Source organism: Aquarana catesbeiana, linkage group LG05, assembly GCF_042186555.1.
Source record: "Aquarana catesbeiana isolate 2022-GZ linkage group LG05, ASM4218655v1, whole genome shotgun sequence".
NCBI classification, from domain to species: Eukaryota; Metazoa; Chordata; class Amphibia; order Anura; family Ranidae; genus Aquarana; species Aquarana catesbeiana.
In genome coordinates this window covers 356820028-356847096 of record NC_133328.1, presented here as the reverse complement: position 1 = coordinate 356847096, position 27069 = coordinate 356820028, and the positions used below count along the sequence as shown (strand labels likewise).

The following is a 27069-nucleotide window of genomic DNA, read 5'->3' as shown; positions in this document are numbered from 1 at the left end:
AGGCCCTGAAACTGAGCTACAGCATGGTGACCAAGACCATACAGCAGTTTAACAGGACAGGTTTCACTCAGAACAGGCCTCGCTATGGTCGACCAAAGGAGTTGAGTGCACATGCTCAGCGTCATATCCAGAGGTTGTCTTTGGGAAGTAGACGTATGAATGCTGTCAGCATTGCTGCAAAGGTTGAAGGGGTGGGGGGTCAGCCTTTCAATGCTCAGACCATACACCGCACACTGCATCAAATTGGTCTGCATGGCTTTCATCCCAGAAGAAAGCCTCTTCTAAAGATGATGTACAAGAAAGCCCACAAACAGTTTGCTGAAGACAAGTAGACTAAGGACATGGATTACTGGAACCATGTCCTGTGGTCTGATGAGACCAAAATAAACTTATTTGGTTCAGATGGTATCAAGCATGTGTGGCAGCAACCAGGTGAGGAGTACAAAGACAAGTGTGTCTTGCCTACAGTCAAGCATGGTGGTGGCAGTGTCATGGTCTGGGGCTGCATGAGTGCTGCCGGTACTGGGGAGCTCTAGTTCATTGAGGGAACCATGAATGCCAACATGTACTGTGACATATTGAAGCAGAGCATGATCCCCTCCCTTCGGAGACTGGGCCGCAGGGCAGTATTCCAACATGATAAGGACCCCAGACACACCTCCAAGATGACCACTGCCTTGCTAAAGAAGTGAGGGTAAAGGTGATGGATTTGTCAAGCATGTCTCCAGACCTAAACCCTATTGAGCATCTGTGGGGCATCCTCAAATGGAAGGTGGAGGAGCGCAAGGTCTCTCCACCAGCTCCGTGATGTCATGGAGGAGTGGAAGAGGACTCCAGTGGCAACCTGTGAAGCTCTGGTGAACTCCATGCCCAAGAGGGTTAAGGCAGTTCTGGAAAATAATGGTGGGCACTCAAAATATTGACACTTTGGGCCGAATTTGGACATTTTCACTTAGGGGTGTACTCACTTTTGTTGCCAGTAGTTTAGACATTAATGGCTGTGTGTTGAGTTATTTTGAGGGGACAGCAAATTTACACTGTTATACAAGCTGTACACTCACTACTTTACATTGTAGCAAAGTATCATTTCTTCAGTGTTGTCACATGAAAAGATAGAATAAAATATTTACAAACATGTGAGGGGTGTACTCACTTGTGTGAGATACTGTATATATTTATATATACGCCAGCGTGTGTATAGTTTACATATTTGTGTTTGAATAGATTTATAGTGCTGTCTACTGATACATTTTTTACTTTATTTGTAGCTAAATATAATTCATTTAGATTGATTAAACATAGCGTTTCTTTTTTGCCTTTCTGATCTGCACGCTGTTCTGATTCAGCTTTATTTGCTTTCGCATAAACTAGCTGGGAGAATTATGACAACTGTCTATGCAAAATAGAGGATTGAGCCTAGCAGGGTGTCATCTCATCTTTAATGGAGCCACTTTTTATGATAAGAATAACTTTCAAATCAAAACAAATAAGCAGTGTAGGTGATCCATGGGTATGCTAGTCAGGCGGCGGTGGGAAATTGATTATCAGTGCTGTCTGAAATTGATAAAAGAGCTGACACGGAAGCAAGCCTGACATTTTATTGCCATTTTGTTTAACATAAACATACTAACATTGTTTGTTACAGTTACAGAAGCCATGCATTTATGTCTGCAGCAAGCTGTGTTTAAGAAGTTTCTCACTTTTCTTTTTGTCAGCTTCAGGAGTCTAACACTGATCGACAGCTGATTGAGACATCACCGGTCCTTAAGAAGCTGATAAAATTTGAAGAAGCAATTGGAGTACAGTTTACTCATATACGACTTCTAGCTCGAGCTTTCACCTTGAGAACAGTGGGATTTAACCATCTGACCTTGTAAGCAAAGAATCTGATGTCTTTATCTGTCATCTGGCAGAGACATATATAGAGTGAATACCTTTCTTTGTGATGAGAATACGCAATAATAGTCAGTGCACACACAAACACATGGATAGGAAATGTAGAAAAGTACAGAATAGGAGGCTGAGTAAGCAATCTTTATGTACTAAAGCCTTCAGTATTTATTTATTTTTAACATAAAAACATTGTAAAAGAAAATAGTTTACAAGGACATGTAATCTGTTGCTTTATGTTGTTTATGACTTGTTTTTTTTTTTTTTTTTTTTTTTTTTGTATATTGCTACTTGAAAACAAACTTACTTCAGCCCCGGAGGATTTGGCTGCTCAATGACCAGAGCACTTTTTACAATTTGGCACTGCATTGATTTAACTGGTTATTGCACGGTCATGCAATGCTGTACCCAAACAAGATTTTAGTCATACATTTAGGCCAAAATGTATTCAGCCACGTGTCTTTGTTAAAAAAAAATGTTATTGGTTTGCGCAAAAGTTATAGCGTCTACAAACTAGGGTATATTTTTTGGAATTTACGCAGCTTTTAGTTTGACTGCCTATCTCATTTCTTGAGGTGCTAAAATGTTAGGGCAGTACCCCCCCCCAATGACCCCATTTTGGAAAGTAGACACCCCAAGGAAATTGCTTGAGAGGCATGCTGAGCCCATTGAATATTTTATTTTTTTGTCACAAGTGATTGAAAAATGGCAAAAAAATAAATAAAAAATTACAAAAAGTTGTCACTAAATGATATATTGCTCACACATGCCATGCTTATATGTGGAATTACACCCCAAAATACATTCTGCTGCTTCTCTTGAGTATGGGGATACCTCATGTGTGAGACTTTTGGGAGCCTAGCCGCATACAGGACCCCGAAAACCAAGCACCGCCTTCAGGATTTATAAGGACGTAAATTTTTGATTTCACTCCTCACTACCTATCACAGTTTCAAAGACCATAAAATGATAAGATAGCACAACCCCCCCCCCCCCCCCCCCCCCCAAATGACCCTATTGTGTAAAGTAGACATCCCAAGCTATTTGATGAGAGGCATGTTGAGTCCATGGAATATTTTATATTTTGCCACAAGTTGTGGGAAAATTCCATTTTTTTTGTCACTAAATGATCTATTGCTCAAACATGCCATGGGCATATGTGAAATTACACCCCAAATACATTCTACTGCTACTCCTGAGTACGGGGATACTACATGTGTGAGACTTTTTGGGAGCCTAGCCGTGTACAGGACCCTGAAAACAATCACCGCCTTCAGGCTTTCTAAGGGCGTAAAATGGTGATTTCCCTTCCTCACTGAGAGGCATGTTGAGTCCGTGGAATATTTTATATTTTGCCACAAGTTTCGGGAAAATTAAAATTCTTTTTTTTACACAAAGTTGTCACTAAATGATATATTGTTCAAACATGGCATGGTCATATGTGGAATTACACCCCAAAATACATTCTGCTGCTTCTCCTGAGTATGGGGATATCACATGTGTGGGACTTTTTGGCAGTTTAACCGTGTACAGGACCACGAAAACCAATCACCGCCTTCGGGCTTTCTAAGGGCGTACATTTTTGATTTCACGCCTCACTGCCTATCACAGTTTCAGAGGCCATGAAATGCCCAGATAGCACAAAACCCCCCCAAATTACCCCATTTTGGAAAGTAGACGCCCCAAGCTATTTGCTGAGAGGCATGTTGAGTATTTTGCAACTCTCGCTTTTTGTCAGAAAGTTTTGAAGATTGAAAAAAGAAAAAAAAATACATTTTTCTTTTTTCTTCATTTTCAAAAATAAATGAGATTTGCAAAATGCTCACCAGGCCTCTCAGCAAAAAGCTTGAAGTGTCTTCTTTCCAAAATGGGGTCATTTGTGGGGGTTTTGTGCTATCTTGACATTTCAGGGCCTCCGAAACTGTGATAGGTAGTGAGGAAGTGAAATCACCATTTTACGCCCTTAGAAAGCCTGAATGCGGTGTTGGTTTTCTGTCAGCGACTGATTCCAACCAAAAAAAATGTTACCGTTCGCAGGGATCAGGCCTGACTCTGCGAACGCTGCAGTTATGTGTGTTGTATTTTTGTAAGTGACACTGATCGATTAATACTGCTATAAAAAACAGACAAACTAACCAGAATCACCCGTAAAACTAATACGGTGATCATTGGTGACAGGGGGTGAAAGGGTTAACTAGGGGGCAATCAGGGGGTTAAAACCTTTATTAGGTAATATATGAGGGTACCTGACGCTATAAAAACCTGATGGTGAAACTAATCAACTAACTGCCTAACTAGCGTCACCCGTGACACAAATACGGCAATCAGAAAAGAGATCTATTAGTGACACCGGCGACAGGGGGTGAAAGGGTTAACTGGGGGCGATCAAGAGGTTTAACCTTTATTAGGAGGGTTTAGGGGGGTACCCTAGACCTAATGGGACCTACTACTAACTGCCCTAACACTTATTACAGTCACAAATGACACCAATGCATTGATCAGTAAAAAAACTGAAAACTGCCATTGGTGACACAGTGACAGGGAGTGAAGGAGTTAACTGGGGGGTGATCGGGGGGTGGCAAGTGTACCTATGTGTACTGGTGTTAGTGTACTGTTGTGCAACTCACGGTAAGACATCTTCTCTCTGGAATCGAAAAGACTCCACAAGGAGAGATGACATCACTTCCTCCTGTCTGTCCTTACACTTACACAGACAGGGAAAGGATTTAATTTGTTAGGACCGCTCAGCAGGTCCAGACCATAAATCATTGGTCTGGCCCTGAGGACTGATCGGTCCTCTAACGAATCCAACCGCCGCTGGCACGGGGGGGAGGGAGGGGGATGTACAGGTACGCCCATTTGCCCACCCGTGCCATTCTGCCGATGTATATCTGTGTGCGGTGGTCGGCAACTGGTTAAAAGAAAGCTCAAGCCAAAAACTCTGTTATGCATGCTGTGTTTCTAGGTAGGATTCCCCTCAGAACCTGTCCCAGTAACAGTAGTCTTATGCCGTGTACACACGAGTGAACTTTCGACGGACTGAACTCCAAAGGACTTTTTGATGGATTTCTGATGGAGTTCCGATGCAACGGACTTGCCTACACACAATCATACCAAAGTCTGACTAATTAGAACGTGATGACGTACAACCGGACTAGGATAAGGAAGTTCATAGCCAGTAGCCAATAGATGCCCTTGCGTCCCTTTTGGTCCGTCGGACTAGCATACAGAGGAACTGATTTTTCGACCAGACTTGAGTCCGACGGAAAGATTTGAAACATGTTCTATTTCTAAAGTCCATCTGTTTTTTCGACAGCAAAGGTCTGATGAAGCCCACACACGATCGAATTGTCCGGCAGATTTGTTCCGTCTGACCTTTTCTGTCAAAGTCCGCTCGTGTGTACACGGCATTAGAGAATGGAAGAATGCTGTGGACAAATTTTAGTAGAGTGAAGAAGACTGAAAACATTTGTCAGGATGTTTTTTGTTTGTGCTCTAGTTGGGAGGTTCCCCCTAACTTTGTACCACTGTGTCTGCTATCCCTGGAGTAGGAAGTAAAGGGATATCACCCCAGTTAGGAATCAGACAGCAACGAAAGCCTGGTGAAGGCTCTTACCCTTTTCCACCCTATAAGAAAAAAGAGTGATTGATGAGCTCTTTCTTATGAATGAGCCTCTTACAATCACTTCCTGTATTTCCACCCCAGTGGAACTTACAATCTAATATTCAAGACACACACACACACACGGGCCAGTTTTTACAGCAGCAAATGTTAACATGATTTGCAGTTTGTGGCCCTCTCAGGTATGGGCAGAACATACAAACTTAGTGTAGCTAATCTTTTGCTGTAATCTCAACTCAAGGCTTTTACATGAAACCAAGCTATCCATTGCGCTAATGTGCTGCCTAATGTGATATACCAACTTTGCACACAATCGCTTTTGATCTGTCCATATTAATATGTTGACTCATTTAACACCCATCTCATGTGTCGCTTGGGTTTAATGACAGAATCACACTGTGTGTGGTCAAGTGTGAAGTGTTTATTACTTTAATGGGACATCAGCTCTGTGTGCTTGTTTTAATAAGTGTCTTTGAAGGGTCAGAGGAGGCAGCTAATAAGGATGAAGTAATATGTTGTATTGCTAGCGAGGGAGACATTGAGCCATTGCTTAGATAGTGCCAGAGTTTTGCCCTCTCCATTTCTTTGTTTATAGAAAAACAAGACCAGCTTCAAGTGGGAATTTATTAAGGCAGATTATGTCCTACATAGGAACGTAAATAAATAAATAATAGGATGATAAAAAAATTATTTCTAAAAAAGTAGCTTAAAATGAATAATAATTGTCCATTAATGTAACTTCAGCTGTCATATTGAAGTATTTTTTGGAAATTATGATCAGATAAAATAAGTAGCAAATTTGTGAAATTACATATTTATAAGACAGCCAGTTAAGTTCTAGAAGTGTTTTAGCCAGACACTGCCATTTATGTAAGTAAGAGCATCAGTTCAGAGAACAATAAAGGCAGTGTTGTGCATTGCAACATTACAGGAATAATCATTTGCTGATGTATGTGTGTCATTATCTTGTTGCACCAATCATTTCCTCTGCTTAGACTCTAAAGCTGGCCATAGAGTGAGCGAGTTTCTTGCAGGGTTGCAGGAAAGACAATTGCACGATTGTTCCATCAACATAGTCAGTGTTGATTGGAGAATCCTTCTCGTGCAACTATTGTATTCTCCCGGAGGGGGTCATGCCCACCGGGAGAATACGGTGATTATAACAGCCACTACCAATAATTGCATGTAAAATCTGACAGGCTGGTTGTTCCCAAGTTAATCGATCGATCATCTTGGGTACATTCAGACTGCCCATACATGGTTCGAATCTTGGCCGTTTCCTGCTATGGTTGGCTTTAGTATTATAGCTCCTAAGAATGGCTGGGTTGTAAAATTAGGTAACACTGGCACTAAAATGTGAAGTCACACTATTAAAGGGAATGTTTTATCCTTTTGTACATATTCTCTTTCTTTGTATACTACCTTAAAAATATCAGGTTAAAATTAAATATTAATGTTATGTAGTCCTCTATTTTTCCAGCAGGGTTTATTTCAAATGCTTAGTTTGACTTTTCAGCAGTGCTAAAAGAAGCCCCTTGTTAAGATAATTGAAACAAGTCATCAGAAAAGCGAGTCCACCCTAATCGGAAGCCTCAAAACAGGGACAAGGCATAGAAAGCTGCTGTATGATCTATTAAGATAACCCTTAGTGCTCTGGAAACTCTTGCCATGCATTAAATGTGTATTTTTGATTAAAAAAAATAGATTATATGCTATACATAATGAGAACACTGATTTAAATCAAAGTAAACTGTAGTCTGCTGAAACTGTTGTGACTTTTATAATGTTTTATATATATATATATATATATATATATATATATATATATATATATCATGAAGACTACTGAACTTTCAGTTGGGTTCACGTGATTGGTTTTGCTTTATGCTATCATGTTAGTCAAGTAGGTAGATGATGTTTCTGCATGGTGCCTGAACATAGATTGTACTGGCCAACTGTAGAGTAAGTTAAAAGAAAGCATTCTCAAGGGGAGATCTATGATCTTTTTGAGAGACCGCATTTGCTTTGGCAGGTCTTATATTAACAATCTGCATTTAGAATTCTCAGAGCAATGTATTCTGCAATGTTATCTGAATTTAAGAAGACAATAAGCTATCCTAATGACATTCAAAAGCTTTTTTATTCCCAATAGGATCATGGGCATGCATTAAGCATATAGCCAGGGGTGTTATATATGATCCCTTACAACGTAAAGAACAGGCTTTGATTTGATAAATATTTTTTAAGGTTTGGATGGCCATAGATAATTCATTCTTAGTGTAGAGAGGTGAACAAACGCCTCAACTTTGGTACACTTTCATCAAAGGTATTTCATGCCTCTTCTTTGGGGAAAATGGCTTGTGAGAATTAGCCTTTGCACGGGCTGCCTTTGTAACATGTTAATAAAAGTTATGGTCTGTTCCCTTTAATACTTACCTTAGTCCTATACAGTGGGGGTGTGAATTTCTTTAATGACTTCAGACAGCTGTCATTAAAGTCAGTCTTAGAAAAAACTACAAACTGTAGAACAGTTTAAGTTTCCTGTCTGCACAGTTCAGTTGAGTATGTAATGTTAAGGGATAATAAAATCCTTGACATTCCCAAATATAACCTGTTTGCTGTAAGATTAATGCAGAAGGCATATGTGAAAGCTTTGGCCTCAGAGTGCTTGGGGAACTGGCAGTGCAGCCTGCTTTACGAAACTCCTGCTTCCCAGACAGCTTCGGTCATCCATTTGTTATCTGCGACTTTTAATAATAAAGACTCTTCCTGGCCTAATTTTTTCTGCAATAGAGATGCTTAGCCACTGCTAGTTATTTCATGTAATGTGATCAATTTACAAAGCGACAAGTATTCTGTCCTTGATCCTTTTTTTCATTTTTTTTTTCATGATTTAGGGCACAAGGCCTTAGCAAAAAGGGGGCTTTGCGATCATGTTTGTAAATAGGAGAAGTTAATGAACAACATTTGTCTCTGTATGCACTAGTAAAAGAAAATGTGTGTATGACTCTTTATTTTCATTTGTTACGCCTTGAATAAATATTGATTTCTCTCTATTAATTTTTCTTTTCCGTCTCCTACAGAGGCCACAACCAAAGGATGGAATTCCTGGGTGACTCTATAATGCAGCTGGTAGCCACGGAATATTTATTCATACATTTCCCTGGTCATCACGAGGGCCACTTAACGGTGAGAAGAACATAAATCAAGCTCCGAGCAGGCAGGCATCACAGGCGGAGCTGGGCATTTAGTGAATTATTCTGCTTTTGATGAATAACTAGGTAGTCTGTCAGCGTGGCTTCTAGCTGGAGATTTGTGGGTTTTAAAAAATATGTTGCAATGGCATGGCACGGTGATTTATGAGCTTAAAGCTTCATGCGGTCTTTGTTTCTTCAGCTTGACAAATCAATAATGTAATCAGTGATAAGCTTTGTATGTTCATAGTGGCATTGGTGCTTGTTTCACAGATAGAAGCATTAAGGCTCTTTGTGTAACTGATTTATACCAGGGTTGCAGGCCTTTGCATGCTGGTTACTTAATTAAAGTTTCTGATTGTAACCGTTGAAGGTAATGAAAGATTTTCTTTTTGTTTTCAGTCAAGATCCAGAGACATGGTGTGCTGCTCTAGATCACGTGTACACTATTTTTTTTATAAGGTCACATGCTAATAGGAGACTTTGTAATCCATCTGCAGTAAAATAGTGATTATAACACTATGGTGCAAAAGGGCCTTCTTTTTGTCTTTTGTATAAGACACCATGCTTTGGAATCACTGTGCCTGAGGTCCATTATTTTGCTTTATTTAGTTTTAATACCTGGGTTGTCTTTTGTAGTACAGTAACAACTATCCGGCATCTCTTTTTTTCCCGTTTACTATCTTTCATATTCTCATTTATATTCTTTCTCTCTCAAAATGCATTGGCGTCAGTATAAATAATTAGGATAGGATGCAATGCGTTTCCCAGACCTGTTCTCATCCCCCCAAAAAAATAACAATAATTGTATAGGTTACTTTAACCTATGTGATCACAATGTCAGTGCTGATATGCGGATCACATGGATTGGTTAATAACAAAAAAAGCCATGTCACACAGCGGCAGGTTATAATATGACTGTATAAACTCTCCAATGCCACATAGTAAAGAGATGTCACAGCTAGGATCACAGTGCACTCCTAATTTTACAAGGTAATGTTCTTGTTTGGGGGCTACTTTTGCCTTGAAATGCACATGCTAAATTGAAGGCTAATTTTGTCAAAAATTTGTCAAAGAAAAACCAAGCTTGGTGAAATCCCCTGCGCATTCCTTCTGTACATAAATACCCACACTTATTGATTAGGTTAGATTGGGATGAATGGACTATACAAAGTTTATGTAGAAGCTTGAAGCAGTAAACCAAAACAAAACTAAAATTACTTTGACTGACAAAATAAAGTTTTATTTTAACTGCTGATGCAGATACTGCTGGGCAGAAATCCTAATCCAGCAATTGGCATTTCCTGCACAGATTCAAACAGGAAAACCTTACTTTGAGTCCACTCAAGGTTCTCATTTTTAACTGAAGCCCTGATGAAGGGGGGGGGGTCCTTTGACCCCCGAAACCCGTTGGCTGTCTTTTAACACAACATCAATAAATTTATTTGGACTGTTATCTTTTGGTATGGCACTCCTTCCAAATATGAACGTCTTTTCCTGGTAACCTGCTGGATTAGCCACAATAGGGTAGCCTTGCCTGTTGTGAGCCAGTGGCCTCGTCAAATATTTTTTGCCCTTTCACTACCTTGTTTAAACTCATATCAAAGTCTCAGTGTCTCTTCGATGCCCTTTTTTTCATTGGAGTCTAATAATACAACTGTTTCCAGTTTATTTTCACTATTCCCTGTGTTATATTGACAGCCAATCTTTTTCTTGATTGATTGTTCAAGGCGACCTGTATTTTAGGTCTATGTTCCATCTGCTTTGCCTACACTATCCTCGACCAACCTTTGATCCACACAAAGACTAGTTTTTCCTCTCCATGCTTACTCAAAATTTCTTCCTCACTTCGGAAACTCTTTTACAGAGCCCAGATATTTAAGCTAACCTCCACCCATTCTTAGCAGATTCACAGCAAACTTCCTGGAACTTCAGTGATGTGTTCATATATTTACCAAGATGCTAACACTGGGCAAATGGCTGACTATCGTTAGGGCCTGCTGCAGTGTCTGTCATCACACCGACATGACTCAGTTATAGTGAGCAGCTGCATCTCACCAGTTTTAAGTCAAATTATGATCACTTAGCAATGGACGGTTGGGTGGTTTGGCAGCCAAGAGCTCCCTGGAGTCTAAAACCCCCATCAACTGTCTAAATCACATATATTATATTTTACAACTTTTTTAAAATTGCCCAGCTAGGTGAAGTGTATCTAAATGCACTTTATACTGCATAGGATGCATTAAGGGGAAAAAACATGAGGGTTTACAAACCTGCATATGAAATTGATGATCATTAGCAGCTGCTTGGTATATAATTGGCTCTAATCCTGACTCAAATTCTACAAAATCAAAATCCCTGACTTTTTTGCAAGTATATAAAGTGCGCAAGTGTAAGAATTGATGCTGGTTTGATGCCAAAGGTTAGTCCCACCAGGGCCGGATTAACAGAGGGGCTATTGGAGCAGCAGCTCCAGGCCCCTCCCTCAATATAGGCCCATGCCAGTGGCTTATCTGTGTTCAGTCCTGAGGGAAAAGGAGCCCTCTATGCACGGCACACATTGAGGAGACAAGTGTCAGCTTCTGCAGCAGAGTCCTGTTTCTGCTGATGCCTGCCTCCTATCACAGGATCTGTTCCACTCACACAGAAAATCTGCCATGCTGTTGAGATAAGGTTAGTAAACTTTTTAGGGAGGATTGTGTAGAAACTGACTTGGCAGGGTGAAATGATTGTGCTAGGGGACAGACTGCTGCTCCTCCCATGTAATGTGATCTCCTGTGCCCACTATGTCATGTGCAGTGCCCACCATGTCGTGCTGTACCTTGCAATGCCCACCATGTTATGTGATGTGCCATGCAGTTCCCCCATGTAATGTTCAGTGCCCACCATGTCTTGTGTTGTGCCTTGCAGTGCCCACCATGTAATGTGCCATGCAGAGCCCACCATTTTGTGTTGTGCCTTGCAGTGCCCACCATGTTGTGCTGTGCCTTGCAGTGCCCACCATGTCATGTGTAGTCCCCACAATGTCATGTGATGTGCTATGCAGTGCCCGTCGTGCTGTGCCCTGCCGTGCCTACTATGCAATGAGCAGTGCCCACCATGTTGTGCTGTGCCTTGCAGTGCCCAGCAAGTCGTGCTATGCCATGCAGTGCCCACCATGTAATGTGTAGTGCCTACCATGTCATGTGCTGTGCCTTGCAGTGCCCACTATGTAATGTGCAGTGCCCACCATATCATGTGCTGTGCATGCATTGCCCACCATGTTATGTGCTGTCGTGTGCAGTGCCCGCCATGTCATGTGCTGTGCCCAGCATGTCATGCGCTGTGCCTATCATGTAATGTGCTGTGCCGTGCAGGAGTGCCTACCATGTCATGTGCAGTTCCTATCATGTCATGTGCAGTTCCTATCATGTCATGTACAGTGCCCACAATGTCATGTGTATTGCCCACTATGTAATGTGCTATGCCATGCAGTGCCCACCATGTAATGTGTTGTGCCCACCATGTAATGTGCTGTGCCATGCAGTGCCCACCATGTAATGTGCTGTACCATGCAGTACTCACCATGTAATGTGCTTTACCCACCATGTAATGTCCTTTGCTATGCAGTGCCCACCATGTCATGCAGTGCCCACCATGTAAATTGTTGTGCAGTGCCCACCATGTCATGTGCTGTGCCATGTAATGTGCCATGCATTGCCTACCATGTCATGTGCCATGCAGTACCCACAATGGAATGTGCTGTACAGTGCTCACCATGTCATGTGCTATGTCCACCATTTAATGTGCTGTGCCCACCATGTAATGTGCTGTGCTGTATGGTGCAGTGCCCACCATGTCAGGTACTGTGCCATGCAGTGCCCACCATGTCATGTGGTGTCGTGCAGTGCCCACTATGTCATGTGCAATACCCACCATATAATATGCTGTGCCCACCATATAATGTGCTGTTCAGTGCCCACCATGTAATGTGCTCAGCTATGCCCACCACATAAGGTGCTGTGCCCACCATGTAATGTGCTGTGTTGTGCAGTACCAACCATGTCATGTGCTGTGCCCACCACGTAATGTGCTGTATTGTGCAGTGCCAACCGTGTAACGTGCTGTGAACACCATGTAATGTGCACTGCCATGCTCACCATTGAATGTGCAGTACATGTAGATGTGAGCGCTATATTCAGTATAATCAGAAAACAGTTATGGCCCCCAAAAATCTAGTTTTTAGTGGTAAAGAATAAATGGGGCGGTTAAGTGCTGTACAACTAATGACATAAAATGACAATCTGGAACTATAAAAATATATAGGTAATCAAAAACAACAGACTCTAAGCTGTTAAAGTCCAAAAAGGAACTGGATTATAGTCCAATGGAAGCAGTTGTAGAAGGCAGCCCTGTTGATAAAGAAGAAGCAATCCTCTGGATACTGTGGGAGAAGAACAACAAGGGCGCCACTCTAAGTGCAGTATTAAAAGAGAATTTTAATAAATCTTAAAAACAGGTACTCACAAAGGTACATGTAATCAGGCATGTAAGTGATAAACAGGTAGTGCCAGGTGTCCCAGGGGTATGATCCGGTCACATCCTCAGGTGTCGTTCCGCTTTAGAGACAGGCTGCGCTGATGTATTGACGGCAGATCCGGCCACTGGAACGCACTGTATGTGATCTGGGGGAGCGAAAGCACTTCCGGGTCCATGCAGGGGTAGCGAATAGGCGACGCGTTTGCGGAGCTACGCTCCTTCCTCAGGCCTAACGTGACCTGTGATTGGTCGAACATGTTATAGTCTAAGTGGGGCTGGGATTGGAGGAAAAAACCATCTGTCACTCTCAGGCATAGGCTATGTGCTGGAGGCTGTGTACTAGCATGTCAGCGTCTGCAGCTGTGTCAGATCTTTAAACAAGCCAGCGCCGTGTACATATAAATGGGAAAGAAAAGATAATGATACATTCTGTATTTACCATTGGGATAATATTGTCTATGAGGAAAAAAAGGGGGGAAAGGGGTTTTTTAAAAATAGAAAATCAGCATGTATAGGTAGAATGTGTGGCTAGAACTACTGTAATTGGATGCACTAACTGTAATGACAATGTTATGAAATAGGGGATATGCATACCTAGTGGAATAAAGAATGGGGAGATGAAGCAGTGCAATGGACTATGATGAACGAGAAAACTCATTGGAAATAGAAATGAAAATAATAATAAAAAAATATATATAATATAATAATAAAATAATAATGGTGAACTAATATAATGAAATAATATAAATTTAGGTATTGTTATTGAAAAAATCTGAAAATAAATTAGGATTGGAAAGGAGAAAAAAAAAAAAAAAAGGACATGATGAGAGAGATGGATGGGAATGAAAAATAATGGTAATGATAATAATTATAACTGCATTGAAAATGGGTGTAGAGTGATATGGTGTGGAAAAGATAAATTAAAAAATAAATAAAAAAGGGGGGTAATGAATCTAAAATAAAAAATATATGTTCCTAACCTTATTGTAGAATTCTTACAATATTGGGGTGATAATGATATAATGATGAGTCCAATTGTTCTTACGTAACAAATAAATAATTTGTAGGTCATAATTATAAAGGAAATGGAATGTGCTTTGATAGGGGACCACACTGGTAAGTTTTCTTGTAAGATGAAGAAGGATATGTCCTAGTTAGGCTTGGAGTGATAATTGAACATAACATATTAGCGGCCAATACTACATCATAATGGAAAAAGCAGGGGGGGGGGGAGGAGAGGAGAGGAAAACATACGTGATAATATTACTGGGGTACCCGCTTCAGAACAAGAAATGAGTTGAAATGACAAACTGATATGTTGGGAGTTATAACATCTTGGTAGAACTTGGAGGACTAGGAGAGCGGTCAGATAAGGCTGCTCGTCTCTATTTCCTCGTTTAGTCCTCCAGGAGTCAGGGTATCCAAAGTGTATATCCAGTACGTTTCCCTCTGGCAGAGACGTTTAAAACGCTCTGCCAGTGGGAACGTACTGGAAACAGACTCGATGATCCAAACTTTAAGATCAGGTGAGTAATGATTGTGTTTGCGTAGGAAATGGAGGGGAACACTGTGATGGTCATCTCCTGCCTCTACTAGGCGGCGGTGCTCACCAAACCTCTTTCTCAAAGTGCGTATGGTGCGGCCTACGTAGTGTAACCCACATGGACATGTCAAGCAGTAAATGACAAATTCTGTGGAACAGTTGTAGAAGTTGCTGATCTGATATGTCTGACCCTTGATGGTAAATTCCTTCTGACCATGATAGACATGACTACATGTAAGGCATAGTTTTTTGCGGCACTGATACATCCCAATGAGCGGAATAAGACAGGGAGATGTTTTGTTGGAACTTTGTTGGCATTTAAATTTACTGGGTGCTACCAGATTTTTGATGTTTCTGCTCTTCCGGTACGTGAACTTGGGTTTGGAGGTGATTGTGGATTTTAAATGTGGATCCTGGAGGATTGTTTGGTGAGTATGCGTTCCATGGCTTTGTGTTTGGAGTGGAACTGAGTCACAAATCTAACCGGCTGTGATGAAGATTGAATGGTTTCACTGGTGGATATGGGAGGTTCTGACAGATAGAAATCGAATGCTTCGTTTATGAGTTTTGGTGGGAAAGCCTTATCTATGAACTTTTGTTTTAAGTGGGACCCTTCCGTGATATAATCGGATTGTCTGGTACAGTTTCTGCGTAACCTGCAGAACTGACTCTTGGGAATATTTGCAATCCATCTTGGATGGTGGCAACTCTGATGGTGCAAAAAAGAGTTGCCAGCTGTCGGCTTGTTGTAATTTTTGGCCAATATTTTACCTTCTTCATGAAAAAGTAGAAGATCTAGGAATGCGAGTTGAAGCTGATCATGTTCTGAGGTGAAAGTGAGGCCATACTCATTGTTATTGCAGTGTTTAATGAAATCAAAGAAAAGGGACTCCGGGCCATCCCAAATGATGATAATGTCGTCTATATACCTCCCATAGAATACTCTATGGGAGGTAAAGGGGTTATTGAGCCAGATGTAATTGGCCTCCCAGTAGCCCATAGTCAGATTCGCGTAACTGGGTGCGAAATTCGCACCCATGGCTGTGCCCTTTGTTTGAAGATAGAAATCGCCATCAAACTCAAAATAGTTATGGGTCAGGCAGAATTCTGTGGCCTCTAAAATGAACTCTGCCTGACCGGGGTTTAGCAAATGGGATCGGAAGAAAGAAAGCTGGCGATAGCTCTGAGACCTATGTAATGTGGAATTGAAGTATAAAGCGAACTAACATCCAGGGAAGCCCACAAATATGTGGATTCCCAAGTGTAGTGTTCTAACTGTTGCATAAGATGGAATCCGTCTCGAATGTAGGAAGGGAGACTGGTTGCAAGTGGTTGTAGGAACTGATCTATATATTGGGAGATGGAACTGGTGATACTGTCCATAGCCGCAACTATGGGTCGACCTGGTGGATTTTGGATACTCTTGTGTATTTTCGGAATATGATAGAAATATGGGGTGGAAAAGAATGGCCGATTGAAAAAAGCATACTCGTGTTTTGAGATAATGTTGTTGTTTTTAGCTCTATCTGTGAGCAATTTGACTTCTATAATGAGCTTGACAGAGGGTCGCAGCGCAGTTTACGGTATGTACTATCGTCTGACAGGAGACGGCGGGCTTCAGCTAGATACTCACTGCGATCTTGGACCACGATGCCCCCGCCTTTGTCTGCCGTCTTGATGACTATGTTGTGATTGTCAGTGAAATTTTTGAGGGATAGTTTTTCTTGGGAAGTGAGATTGGAGTGGTTGGAATGGCTATCGTGTGTCAATTGGCAAAGTTTTTTTATATCAGAAAACACCACTTGATAGAAGGTTTGCAGATAGGGTCCCTTTGAGTATGTGGGATTAAACACGGATTTGGACCTAAATGTACTGTACTGTATAGGGGGAGAGGTGGAGAGATGCTGAGTGAGAAGGAGTAGATCTACATCCTCATCATCACTCTCCATGTTGTATAAATCCTTTAGGATACTCAATTCAGGTGAATCACTATTATCTGAAGGAACATTGAGTTCAACCAGATTGGGAGGTATGTGACTATCAGTAACTGGAGATGTTTTCATGCTGTAGTGACGTTTAAGAGTAAGGTTACGGATAAACATATGAAGGTCTTTGAATAGCTGAAATGAGTTGGGTAGTGAGGTGGGGGCAAAATTGAGACCCCGTTGTAAAATTGAGGCCTCAGCTGGGGACAGGTTGTGGGAAGATAGATTGTATATTTTTATTGTTTGAGGGACTTGGCCCTGTGATTTGTGCCGTTGTTTTCCCCCTCGTTTGCCTCTTCTTCTAATTTTCTTTTCCCTGTGAATGGGCGGCTGGGCAGCGAGGGGGGAATTGCTAAAAAATCTTGTGTATCGGGCGAAAAGCAGTTGGATGGAACTGGTATGGTGGATACTAAGGAATCTGTATTGGGAGAAGGACTATGTGTCTGTGTGTTGGCCTTCTGAAGACCAGCGCCAGAGACAGGGGTACGGCTGGTGGATTTAACCAAAACAGAGGTTGTCATTGAACCAGATATGGGATTGGGTTTTAAAGGATCCATAGTGTGGTTCTGAGATGTAAATGAATTACTTGAGTTGATATTGTTGTCTCTTGTGGGCCCACTAGGGCCAAATTAGACCAAATTAGGGAAGATGAGGAGAGACCTAGATGATTTCAATCTAGGGAGGGTCTTTAATTGGAAGAGGAGCCACCGCGCTCCAAACACTAATCATTCAACCCACCCCCCTACCCACCTCACACCTCTCATGGAGTGCATAGTGGGACCCCCAGGTGAAAGACCATGGCCACTGTCGAGGCCCAAACCCTTGCCCCAGTCCACGCATTCCACCAACCCCCACTCCAGAACTATGTCACACCCACTTACTCCCAAACCTCAACGCATATCAAATAAGAAAACCAGACCTCGCTTGAATACAAATCAAAATTCAAATACAAATACCAATTCCAACAATTACCATTCTCATTCCTCCGGCAATGTCACCCACACCAATGAGACAATCACTCCTAGTGGGCCCACAAGAGACAACAATATCAACTCAAGTAATTCATTTACATCTCAGAACCACACTATGGATCCTTTAAAACCCAATCCCATATCTGGTTCAATGACAACCTCTGTTTTGGTTAAATCCACCAGCCGTACCCCTGTCTCTGGCGCTGGTCTTCAGAAGGCCAACACACAGACACATAGTCCTTCTCCCAATACAGATTCCTTAGTATCCACCATACCAGTTCCATCCAACTGCTTTTCGCCCGATACACAAGATTTTTTAGCAATTCCCCCCTCGCTGCCCAGCCGCCCATTCACAGGGAAAAGAAAATTAGAAGAAGAGGCAAACGAGGGGGAAAACAACGGCACAAATCACAGGGCCAAGTCCCTCAAACAATAAAAATATACAATCTATCTTCCCACAACCTGTCCCCAGCTGAGGCCTCAATTTTACAACGGGGTCTCAATTTTGCCCCCACCTCACTACCCAACTCATTTCAGCTATTCAAAGACCTTCATATGTTTATCCGTAACCTTACTCTTAAACGTCACTACAGCATGAAAACATCTCCAGTTACTGATAGTCACATACCTCCCAATCTGGTTGAACTCAATGTTCCTTCAGATAATAGTGATTCACCTGAATTGAGTATCCTAAAGGATTTATACAACATGGAGAGTGATGATGAGGATGTAAATCTACTCCTCCTCACTCAGCATCTCTCCACCTCTCCCCCTATACAGTACAGTACATTTAGGCCCAAATCCGTGTTTAATCCCACATACTCAAAGGGACCCTATCTGCAAACCTTCTATCAAGTGGTGTTTTCTGATATAAAAAAACTTTGCCAATTGACACACGATAGCCATTCCAACCACTCCAATCTCACTTCCCAAGAAAAACTATCCCTCAAAAATCTCACTGACAATCACAACATAGTCATCAAGACGGCAGACAAAGGCGGGGGCATCGTGGTCCAAGATCGCAGTGAGTATCTAGCTGAAGCCCGCCGTCTCCTGTCAGACGATAGTACATACCGTAAACTGCGCTGCGACCCTCTGTCAAGCTTCATTATAGAAGTCAAATTGCTCACAGATAGAGCTAAAAACAACAACATTATCTCAAAACACGAGTATGCTTTTTTCAATCGGCCATTCTTTTCCACCCCATATTTCTATCATATTCCGAAAATACACAAGAGTATCCAAAATCCACCAGGTCGACCCATAGTTGCGGCTATGGACAGTATCACCAGTTCCATCTCCCAATATATAGATCAGTTCCTACAACCACTTGCAACCAGTCTCCCTTCCTACATTCGAGACGGATTCCATCTTATGCAACAGTTAGAACACTACACTTGGGAATCCACATATTTGTGGGCTTCCCTGGATGTTAGTTCGCTTTATACTTCAATTCCACATTACATAGGTCTCAGAGCTATCGCCAGCTTTCTTTCTTCCGATCCCATTTGCTAAACCCCGGTCAGGCAGAGTTCATTTTAGAGGCCACAGAATTCTGCCTGACCCATAACTATTTTGAGTTTGATGGCGATTTCTATCTTCAAACAAAGGGCACCCAGTTACGCGAATCTGACTATGGGCTACTGGGAGGCCAATTACATCTGGCTCAATAACCCCTTTACCTCCCATATAGTATTCTATGGGAGGTATATAGACGACATTATCATCATTTGGGATGGCCCGGAGTCCCTTTTCTTTGATTTCATTAAACACTGCAATAACAATGAGTATGGCCTCACTTTCACCTCAGAACATGATCAGCTTCAACTCGCATTCCTAGATCTTCTACTTTTTCATGAAGAAGGTAAAATATTGGCCAAAAATTACAACAAGCCGACAGCTGGCAACTCTTTTTTGCACCATCAGAGTTGCCACCATCCAAGATGGATTGCAAATATTCCCAAGAGTCAGTTCTGCAGGTTACGCAGAAACTGTACCAGACAATCCGATTATATCACGGAAGGGTCCCACTTAAAACAAAAGTTCATAGATAAGGCTTTCCCACCAAAACTCATAAACGAAGCATTCGATTTCTATCTGTCAGAACCTCCCATATCCACCAGTGAAACCATTCAATCTTCATCACAGCCGGTTAGATTTGTGACTCAGTTCCACTCCAAACACAAAGCCATGGAACGCATACTCACCAAACACTGGTCGATCCTTCTCCAGGATCCACATTTAAAATCCACAATCACCTCCAAACCCAAGTTCACGTACCGGAAGAGCAGAAACATCAAAAATCTGGTAGCACCCAGTAAATTTAAATGCCAACAAAGTTCCAACAAAACATCTCCCTGTCTTATTCCGCTCATTGGGATGTATCAGTGCCGCAAAAAACTATGCCTTACATGTAGTCATGTCTATCATGGTCAGAAGGAATTTACCATCAAGGGTCAGACATATCAGATCAGCAACTTCTACAACTGTTCCACAGAATTTGTCATTTACTGCTTGACATGTCCATGTGGGTTACACTACGTAGGCCGCACCATACGCACTTTGAGAAAGAGGTTTGGTGAGCACCGCCGCCTAGTAGAGGCAGGAGATGACCATCACAGTGTTCCCCTCCATTTCCTACGCAAACACAATCATTCCTCATCTGGTCTTAAAGTTTGGATCATCGAGTCTGTTTCCAGTACGTTCCCACTGGCAGAGCGTTTTAAACGTCTCTGCCAGAGGGAAACGTACTGGATATACACTTTGGATACCCTGACTCCTGGAGGACTAAACGAGGAAATAGAGACGAGCAGCCTTATCTGACCGCTCTCCTAGTCCTCCAAGTTCTACCAAGATGTTATAACTCCCAACATATCAGTTTGTCATTTCAACTCATTTCTTGTTCTGAAGCGGGTACCCCAGTAATATTATCACGTATGTTTTCCTCTCCTCTCCTCCCCCCCCTGCTTTTTCCATTATGATGTAGTATTGGCCGCTAATATGTTATGTTCAATTATCACTCCAAGCCTAACTAGGACATATCCTTCTTCATCTTACAAGAAAACTTACCAGTGTGGTCCCCTATCAAAGCACATTCCATTTCCTTTATAATTATGACCTACAAATTATTTATTTGTTACGTAAGAACAATTGGACTCATCATTATATCATTATCACCCCAATATTGTAAGAATTCTACAATAAGGTTAGGAACATATATTTTTTATTTTAGATTCATTACCCCCCTTTTTTATTTATTTTTTAATTTATCTTTTCCACACCATATCACTCTACACCCATTTTCAATGCAGTTATAATTATCATTACCATTATTTTTCATTCCCATCCATCTCTCTCATCATGTCCTTTTTTTTTTTCTCCTTTCCAATCCTAATTTATTTTCAGATTTTTTCAATAACAATACCTAAATTTATATTATTTCATTATATTAGTTCACCATTATTATTTTATTATTATATTATATATATTTTTTTATTATTATTTTCATTTCTATTTCCAATGAGTTTTCTCGTTCATCATAGTCCATTGCGCTGCTTCATCTCCCCATTCTTTATTCCACTAGGTATGCATATCCCCTATTTCATAACATTGTCATTACAGTTAGTGCATCCAATTACAGTAATTCTAGCCACACATTCTACCTATACATGCTGATTTTCTATTTTTAAAAAACCCCTTTCCCCCCTTTTTTTCCTCATAGACAATATTATCCCAATGGTAAATACAGAATGTATCATTATCTTTTCTTTCCCATTTATATGTACACGGCGCTGGCTTGTTTAAAGATCTGACACAGCTGTAGACGCTGACATGCTAGTACACAGCCTCCAGCACATAGCCTATGCCTGAGAGTGACAGATGGTTTTTTCCTCCAATCCCAGCCCCACTTAGACTATAACATGTTCGACCAATCACAGGTCACGTTAGGCCTGAGGAAGGAGCGTAGCTCCGCAAACGCGTCGCCTATTCGCTACCCCTGCATGGACCCGGAAGTGCTTTCGCTCCCCCAGATCACATACAGTGCGTTCCAGCGGCCGGATCTGCCGTCAATACATCAGCGCAGCCTGTCTCTAAAGCGGAACGACACCTGAGGATGTGACCGGATCATACCCCTGGGACACCTGGCACTACCTGTTTATCACTTACATGCCTGATTACATGTACCTTTGTGAGTACCTGTTTTTAAGATTTATTAAAATTCTCTTTTAATACTGCACTTAGAGTGGCGCCCTTGTTGTTCTTCTCCCATTGAATGTGCAGTGTCTACTGTCATGTGTTGTGCCCACCATGTAATGTGCTCTGCTTTACCCACCATGTAATGTGCTGTGTCCATGTATCCCCCATGTAATGTGCTGTACCCACCATGTAATGTAATAGGCTTTGCCCCCCCCCCCATGTAACATACTCTGCTGTGCCACTGATGTAATGTACTGTGCTATTACACCCCCCCATGTACTTACTGTACTATGCTGTTCCCCCCACAGACCCACTCCCTCACTCTCGCTCCCTCACTCTCACTCTCACCCCTTCACCACCCTCTCTCTTTCACCCTCTCTCTATTCCCCTTTTTCTCACCCCCTCTCTCTTTCATCCCCTCTCTCATTTAATCCCCTCTCTCTCTCTCTCTCTCTCTCTCTACTCCTCCCTCTCATCCCCTCTCTTTCAGTCCTCTCTCTCTCTCCTCTCTCTCTCTCGTTCACCCCCTTTCTCTCCCTCTCTCCCCCCTCTTATCCCCTCTCTTTCAAAGCCCTCTGTCTCTCTATCATACCCCCCCCTCTCTCTCTCTCAATCCCTCCCTTACCTCCTCTCTCTCTCTCTTTAATTTAATTTGTTTTAACAAAAAATGTTTGCTTTTTCATTTTATTTATTATCGTAAAAAGGTGCACCAAGATCCTCAGCACCAGGCCCGTAATGCTCTTAGGCTTAGTTCACACTGGCATTAAGAGCAGGAGTTTGACTGTCAGAGAATCTAATTGACCAAACTGTGTGGACTGCACAGAGGAAACCCAAAACACATATAAGTGAAATAATGGTGTTTAATAAATAAGTGACAAGTAAAAGAAATATAAACAGTGCAAAACCAATACAACAAACCCACTACAAACAACAATATATACAAGGAAATAGAGATACCGTAATCGTAAACAAAGCCAGGCCAAGGTCATACACAGGGAGATCAAACCAGCAGGACAGGAAGAGGGTGGATGGATGGGATACAGGGCAGGGATCCAAGGTAACCAGGAACAGAGGGGATAGGCTCAGGATAGGGATGGGATAAGATCAGGTCAGGTCAGGACAAGGCAGATGCAGGCTCAAGGTCAAAGCAACGGGCAGCAAGGTTAGAGTGCAGGGAGAGAGAGAGATACCAAGGCGAGCAAGTGAGGGCTCGCCGGGTATTTATAGGGCTGACTAATTGGCTTCAAGTTACACCTGAGCGCAGGGAGTGTTGTCTGCCCCCTACTGCCAGGATCCATCCGCTGGTGGACATCAGTACTGCAGCCAAAAGATGACAGGACACCAGCAGGGAAATATTCTCCTGACAGTTCAACACTGCCAGGAGACACCTGCTGGTGGACCCCAGTACTGCATGCCAAATAATATAACTTACCAGCGAATGGACCCTTTCCTGACAGTACCCCTCCCTAAAGGAGCGGCCTCCGGACGCTCCAACTGGTCTTAATTGTCCATGGTCTATGGCATCAGGCAGAATGGTGGAGGAAGGTATGTCAGGCTGGTCATCAGGCACATCTGGGCAGACGGCTGGCATGTCAGAGTCATTAAGCTGGGCAGCAGACGACAGGAACCACTCAAGCTGGGCAGCAGACGACAGGAACCACTTGAGCTGGGCAGCAGACGACAGGAACCACTTGAGCTGGGCAGCAGACGACAGGAACCACTTGAGCTGGGCAGCAGACGACAGGAACCACTTGAGCTGGGCAGCAGACGACAGGAACCACTTGAGCTGGGCAGCAGACGACAGGAACCACTTGAGCTGGGCAGCAGACGACAGGAACCACTTGAGCTGGGCAGCAGACGACAGGAACCACTTGAGCTGGGCAGCAGACGACAGGAACCACTTGAGCTGGGCAGCAGACGACAGGAAACACTTGAGCTGGGCAGCAGACGACAGGAAACACTTGAGCTGGGCAGCAGACGACAGGAAACACTTGAGCTGGGCAGCAGACGACAGGAAACACTTGAGCTGGGCAGCAGACGACAGGAAACACTTGAGCTGGGCAGCAGACGACAGGAAACACTTGAGCTGGGCAGCAGACGACAGGAAACACTTGAGCTGGGCAGCAGACGACAGGAAACACTTGAGCTGGGCAGCAGACGACAGGAAACACTTGAGCTGGGCAGCAGACGACAGGAAACACTTGAGCTGGGCAGCAGACGACAGGAAACACTTGAGCTGGGCAGCAGACAGGGACAACTTGAGCTGGGCAGCAGACAGGGACAACTTGAGCTGGGCAGCAGACAGGAACAACTTGAGCTGGGCAGCAGACAGGAACAACTTGAGCTGGGCAGCAGACAGGAACAACTTGAGCTGGGCAGCAGACAGGAACAACTTGAGCTGGGCAGCAGACAGGAACAACTTGAGCTGGGCAGCAGACAGGAACAACTTGAGCTGGGCAGCAGACAGGAACAACTTGAGCTGGGCAGCAGACAGGAACAACTTGAGCTGGGCAGCAGACAGGAACAACTTGAGCTGGGCAGCAGACAGGAACAACTTGAGCTGGGCAGCAGACAGGAACAACTTGAGCTGGGCAGCAGACAGGAACAACTTGAGCTGGGCAGCAGACAGGAACAACTTGAGCTGGGCCGCAGACAGGAACAACTTGAGCTGGGCCGCAGACAGGAACAACTTGAGCTGGGCCGCAGACAGGAACAAGCCGAGCTGGGCAGCAGACAGGAACAAGCCGAGCTGGGCAGCAGGCTCCGGGTCATCGAGTTGGGCAGGAGGCTCCGGGTCATCGAGCTGGGCAGCAGGCTCCGGGTCATCGAGCTGGGCAGCAGGCTCCGGGTCATCGAGCTGGGCAGCAGGCTCCGGGTCATCGAGCTGGGCAGCAGGCTCCGGGTCATCGAGCTGGGCAGCAGGCTCCGGGTCATCGAGCTGGGCAGCAGGCTCCGGGTCATCGAGCTGGGCAGCAGGCTCCGGGTCATCGGGCTGGGCAGCAGGCTCCGGGTCATCGAGCTGGGCAGCAAGCTCCGGGTCATCGAGCTGGGCAGCAAGCTCCGGGTCATCGAGCTGGGCAGCAGGCTCCGGGTCATCGAGCTGGGCAGCAGGCTCTGGAACATTGGGCCGAACAGCGAGCACCGTAAGGGCAGGCCAGATTGCAGGCACCGGCTCAGCAAGCTGGGTAACGGACCCTGGCCCAGTGGGCTGGGTAACAGGCCCCGACTCAGCGAGCTGGACACCGGGCACTGGTTTGGCAAGCCGGATAACGGATACTGGCTTGACAGGCCAAGTGACGGACTTCGGTATAGCAGACTGGGTAACGAGCACCAGTTCAACGGACCGGGTAACGGGCACCGATTCAACAGACTGGGTAACGGGCACCGATTCAGCAAGCTGAGACACGGGCACCAAAACTCCAGGCTGAAACACGGGCACCGAAACTTCAGGCGGAGACACGGGCACCGAAACCTCAGGCTGGGATACCAACATCACGACATCAGGCTGGAAGACAGGTACCAGGATATCAGGCTGGAGGATGGACACATGAAACCGGAAAGCAGGCTCATCAGGCTGAACAGTGGGCACATCAGGCAGAACAACAGGTACTGGCACAACAGGCAGAACAGGTACATCGGACTGGTCAGTAGTCGCTGGAGCGTCAGACTGGAACATGGACACTGGGATTTTGGGCTGAGCAGCAGGCACTGGGACCTCAAACTGGGCAGCGGACACAGGCATTGGCACAACTGGCTGAGTCGTAAACACTGGCACATCAGGCTGGAAAGCGGACTGGAAAGCCGGCACCGAGACATCAGACCAGGCAGCGGGTGCTGGAACTTTAGACTGGGCAGCAGACACAGGCGCTGGCACATCGGGCAGAACAGCAGGTACATCAGACTGGTCAATAGTCGCTAGGGCGTCAGACTGGAACATGGACACTGGGATTTCGGGCTGGAAGGCAAGCTTCAAGACTTCCGACTGGAAGGCAGGCATATCAGACTGGATAGCAGGTGCATTAGACTGGAGAGCGGGTGCGTCAGACTGGAAGGTGGGCACACCAGACTGGAAGGTGGGCACACCAGACTGGAAGGTGGGCACACCAGACTGGAAGGCAGGGACATCAAGTTGGAAGGCAGGGACATCAAGCTGGAAGGCAGGGACCAAGACATCAGGCTGAAAAGCAAGCTTCGGGGCATCAGGCTGGGAGGCAGGCGTGAAGACATCAGACTGGGGAGGGGGCACAGACTGAAAAGCGGGCACCGGGACTTCAGGCTGGAAGGCAAGCTTCAAGACATCCGGCTGGAAGGCAGGCATATCGGACTGGATTGCAGGTGCATTAGACTGGAGAGCGGGTGCATCAGACTGGAAGGTGGGCACACCAGACTGGAAGGCAGGGACATCAAACTGGACAGCAGGCACAGGCATTGGCACAACAGGTTGCGTAGAAGACACTGGCGCATCAGGCTCGGTAGCAGGCACTGGTTTGACAGAATCAGGTGGGTTAGTTGGTGTGGAAGCAAGTTGGGTTACTGGCAGGATCGTGTGGGTAGGAAAGAATTTTTGTTTCTTTTTTGGTTTAGCCCGTGCAGTCTTGTATGTAGGTGCAGGGCTGAAAGAAAAGAAAGTAGCTGGATCGAAGGAAGACCAAGGAACTGTAGCTAGAGAGGGGTTTTGTGGGACTGTTACAGGTGGAGGAGAAGAGACAGGTGGATTGAAGGCGGGATAGGTGCTACACTTGGAGACTGGGTAGTAGTATTTGGTAGGGGGTTTGATAAACTGGGCTGTAGCTGAGGTTGCCATAGGCGACGGGGAGATACATTTTTGGGGAGACAGAGGATTAATGGCAGGGCTGGAGTATTGTGGCTTAGCAAAAGACAGGAGATCTGACCATACCTGCAGCACAGGTTGAACAAACGCTGATTCACACACAGCCTGACTAATCAAGGATTGCACTGACTGGATGCAATTAGACAACACTTGCTGTGAACAGTTGGAATAATGTTCCATAAAATAGGCTGGATCATCCTCTAACAACCAAACCAGGGATTCAACTTGGCCATAATTGAAGGGGGGTGAAAAATCATCACTTCCCTCGGGAATGCATGACAGGGCTGGTTTTGCACATAACTGGATCAGGGGCTGAAC

The 27069-nt window shown here is 44.0% G+C and overlaps 1 protein-coding gene across 2 annotated transcripts in view; it reads left to right on the top strand.

The window, feature by feature from the left end:
* Window positions 1–27069, top strand: part of DROSHA (drosha ribonuclease III) — a 651577-nt gene that overhangs the window by 572486 nt on the left and 52022 nt on the right. For both annotated transcript variants that reach the window (XM_073630893.1, XM_073630892.1), the window contains exons 25-26: window positions 1716–1873; window positions 8596–8701. In XM_073630893.1, coding sequence (XP_073486994.1) covers window positions 1716–1873; window positions 8596–8701 — 264 coding nt within the window. The remainder of the gene's footprint in view (window positions 1–1715; window positions 1874–8595; window positions 8702–27069) is intronic.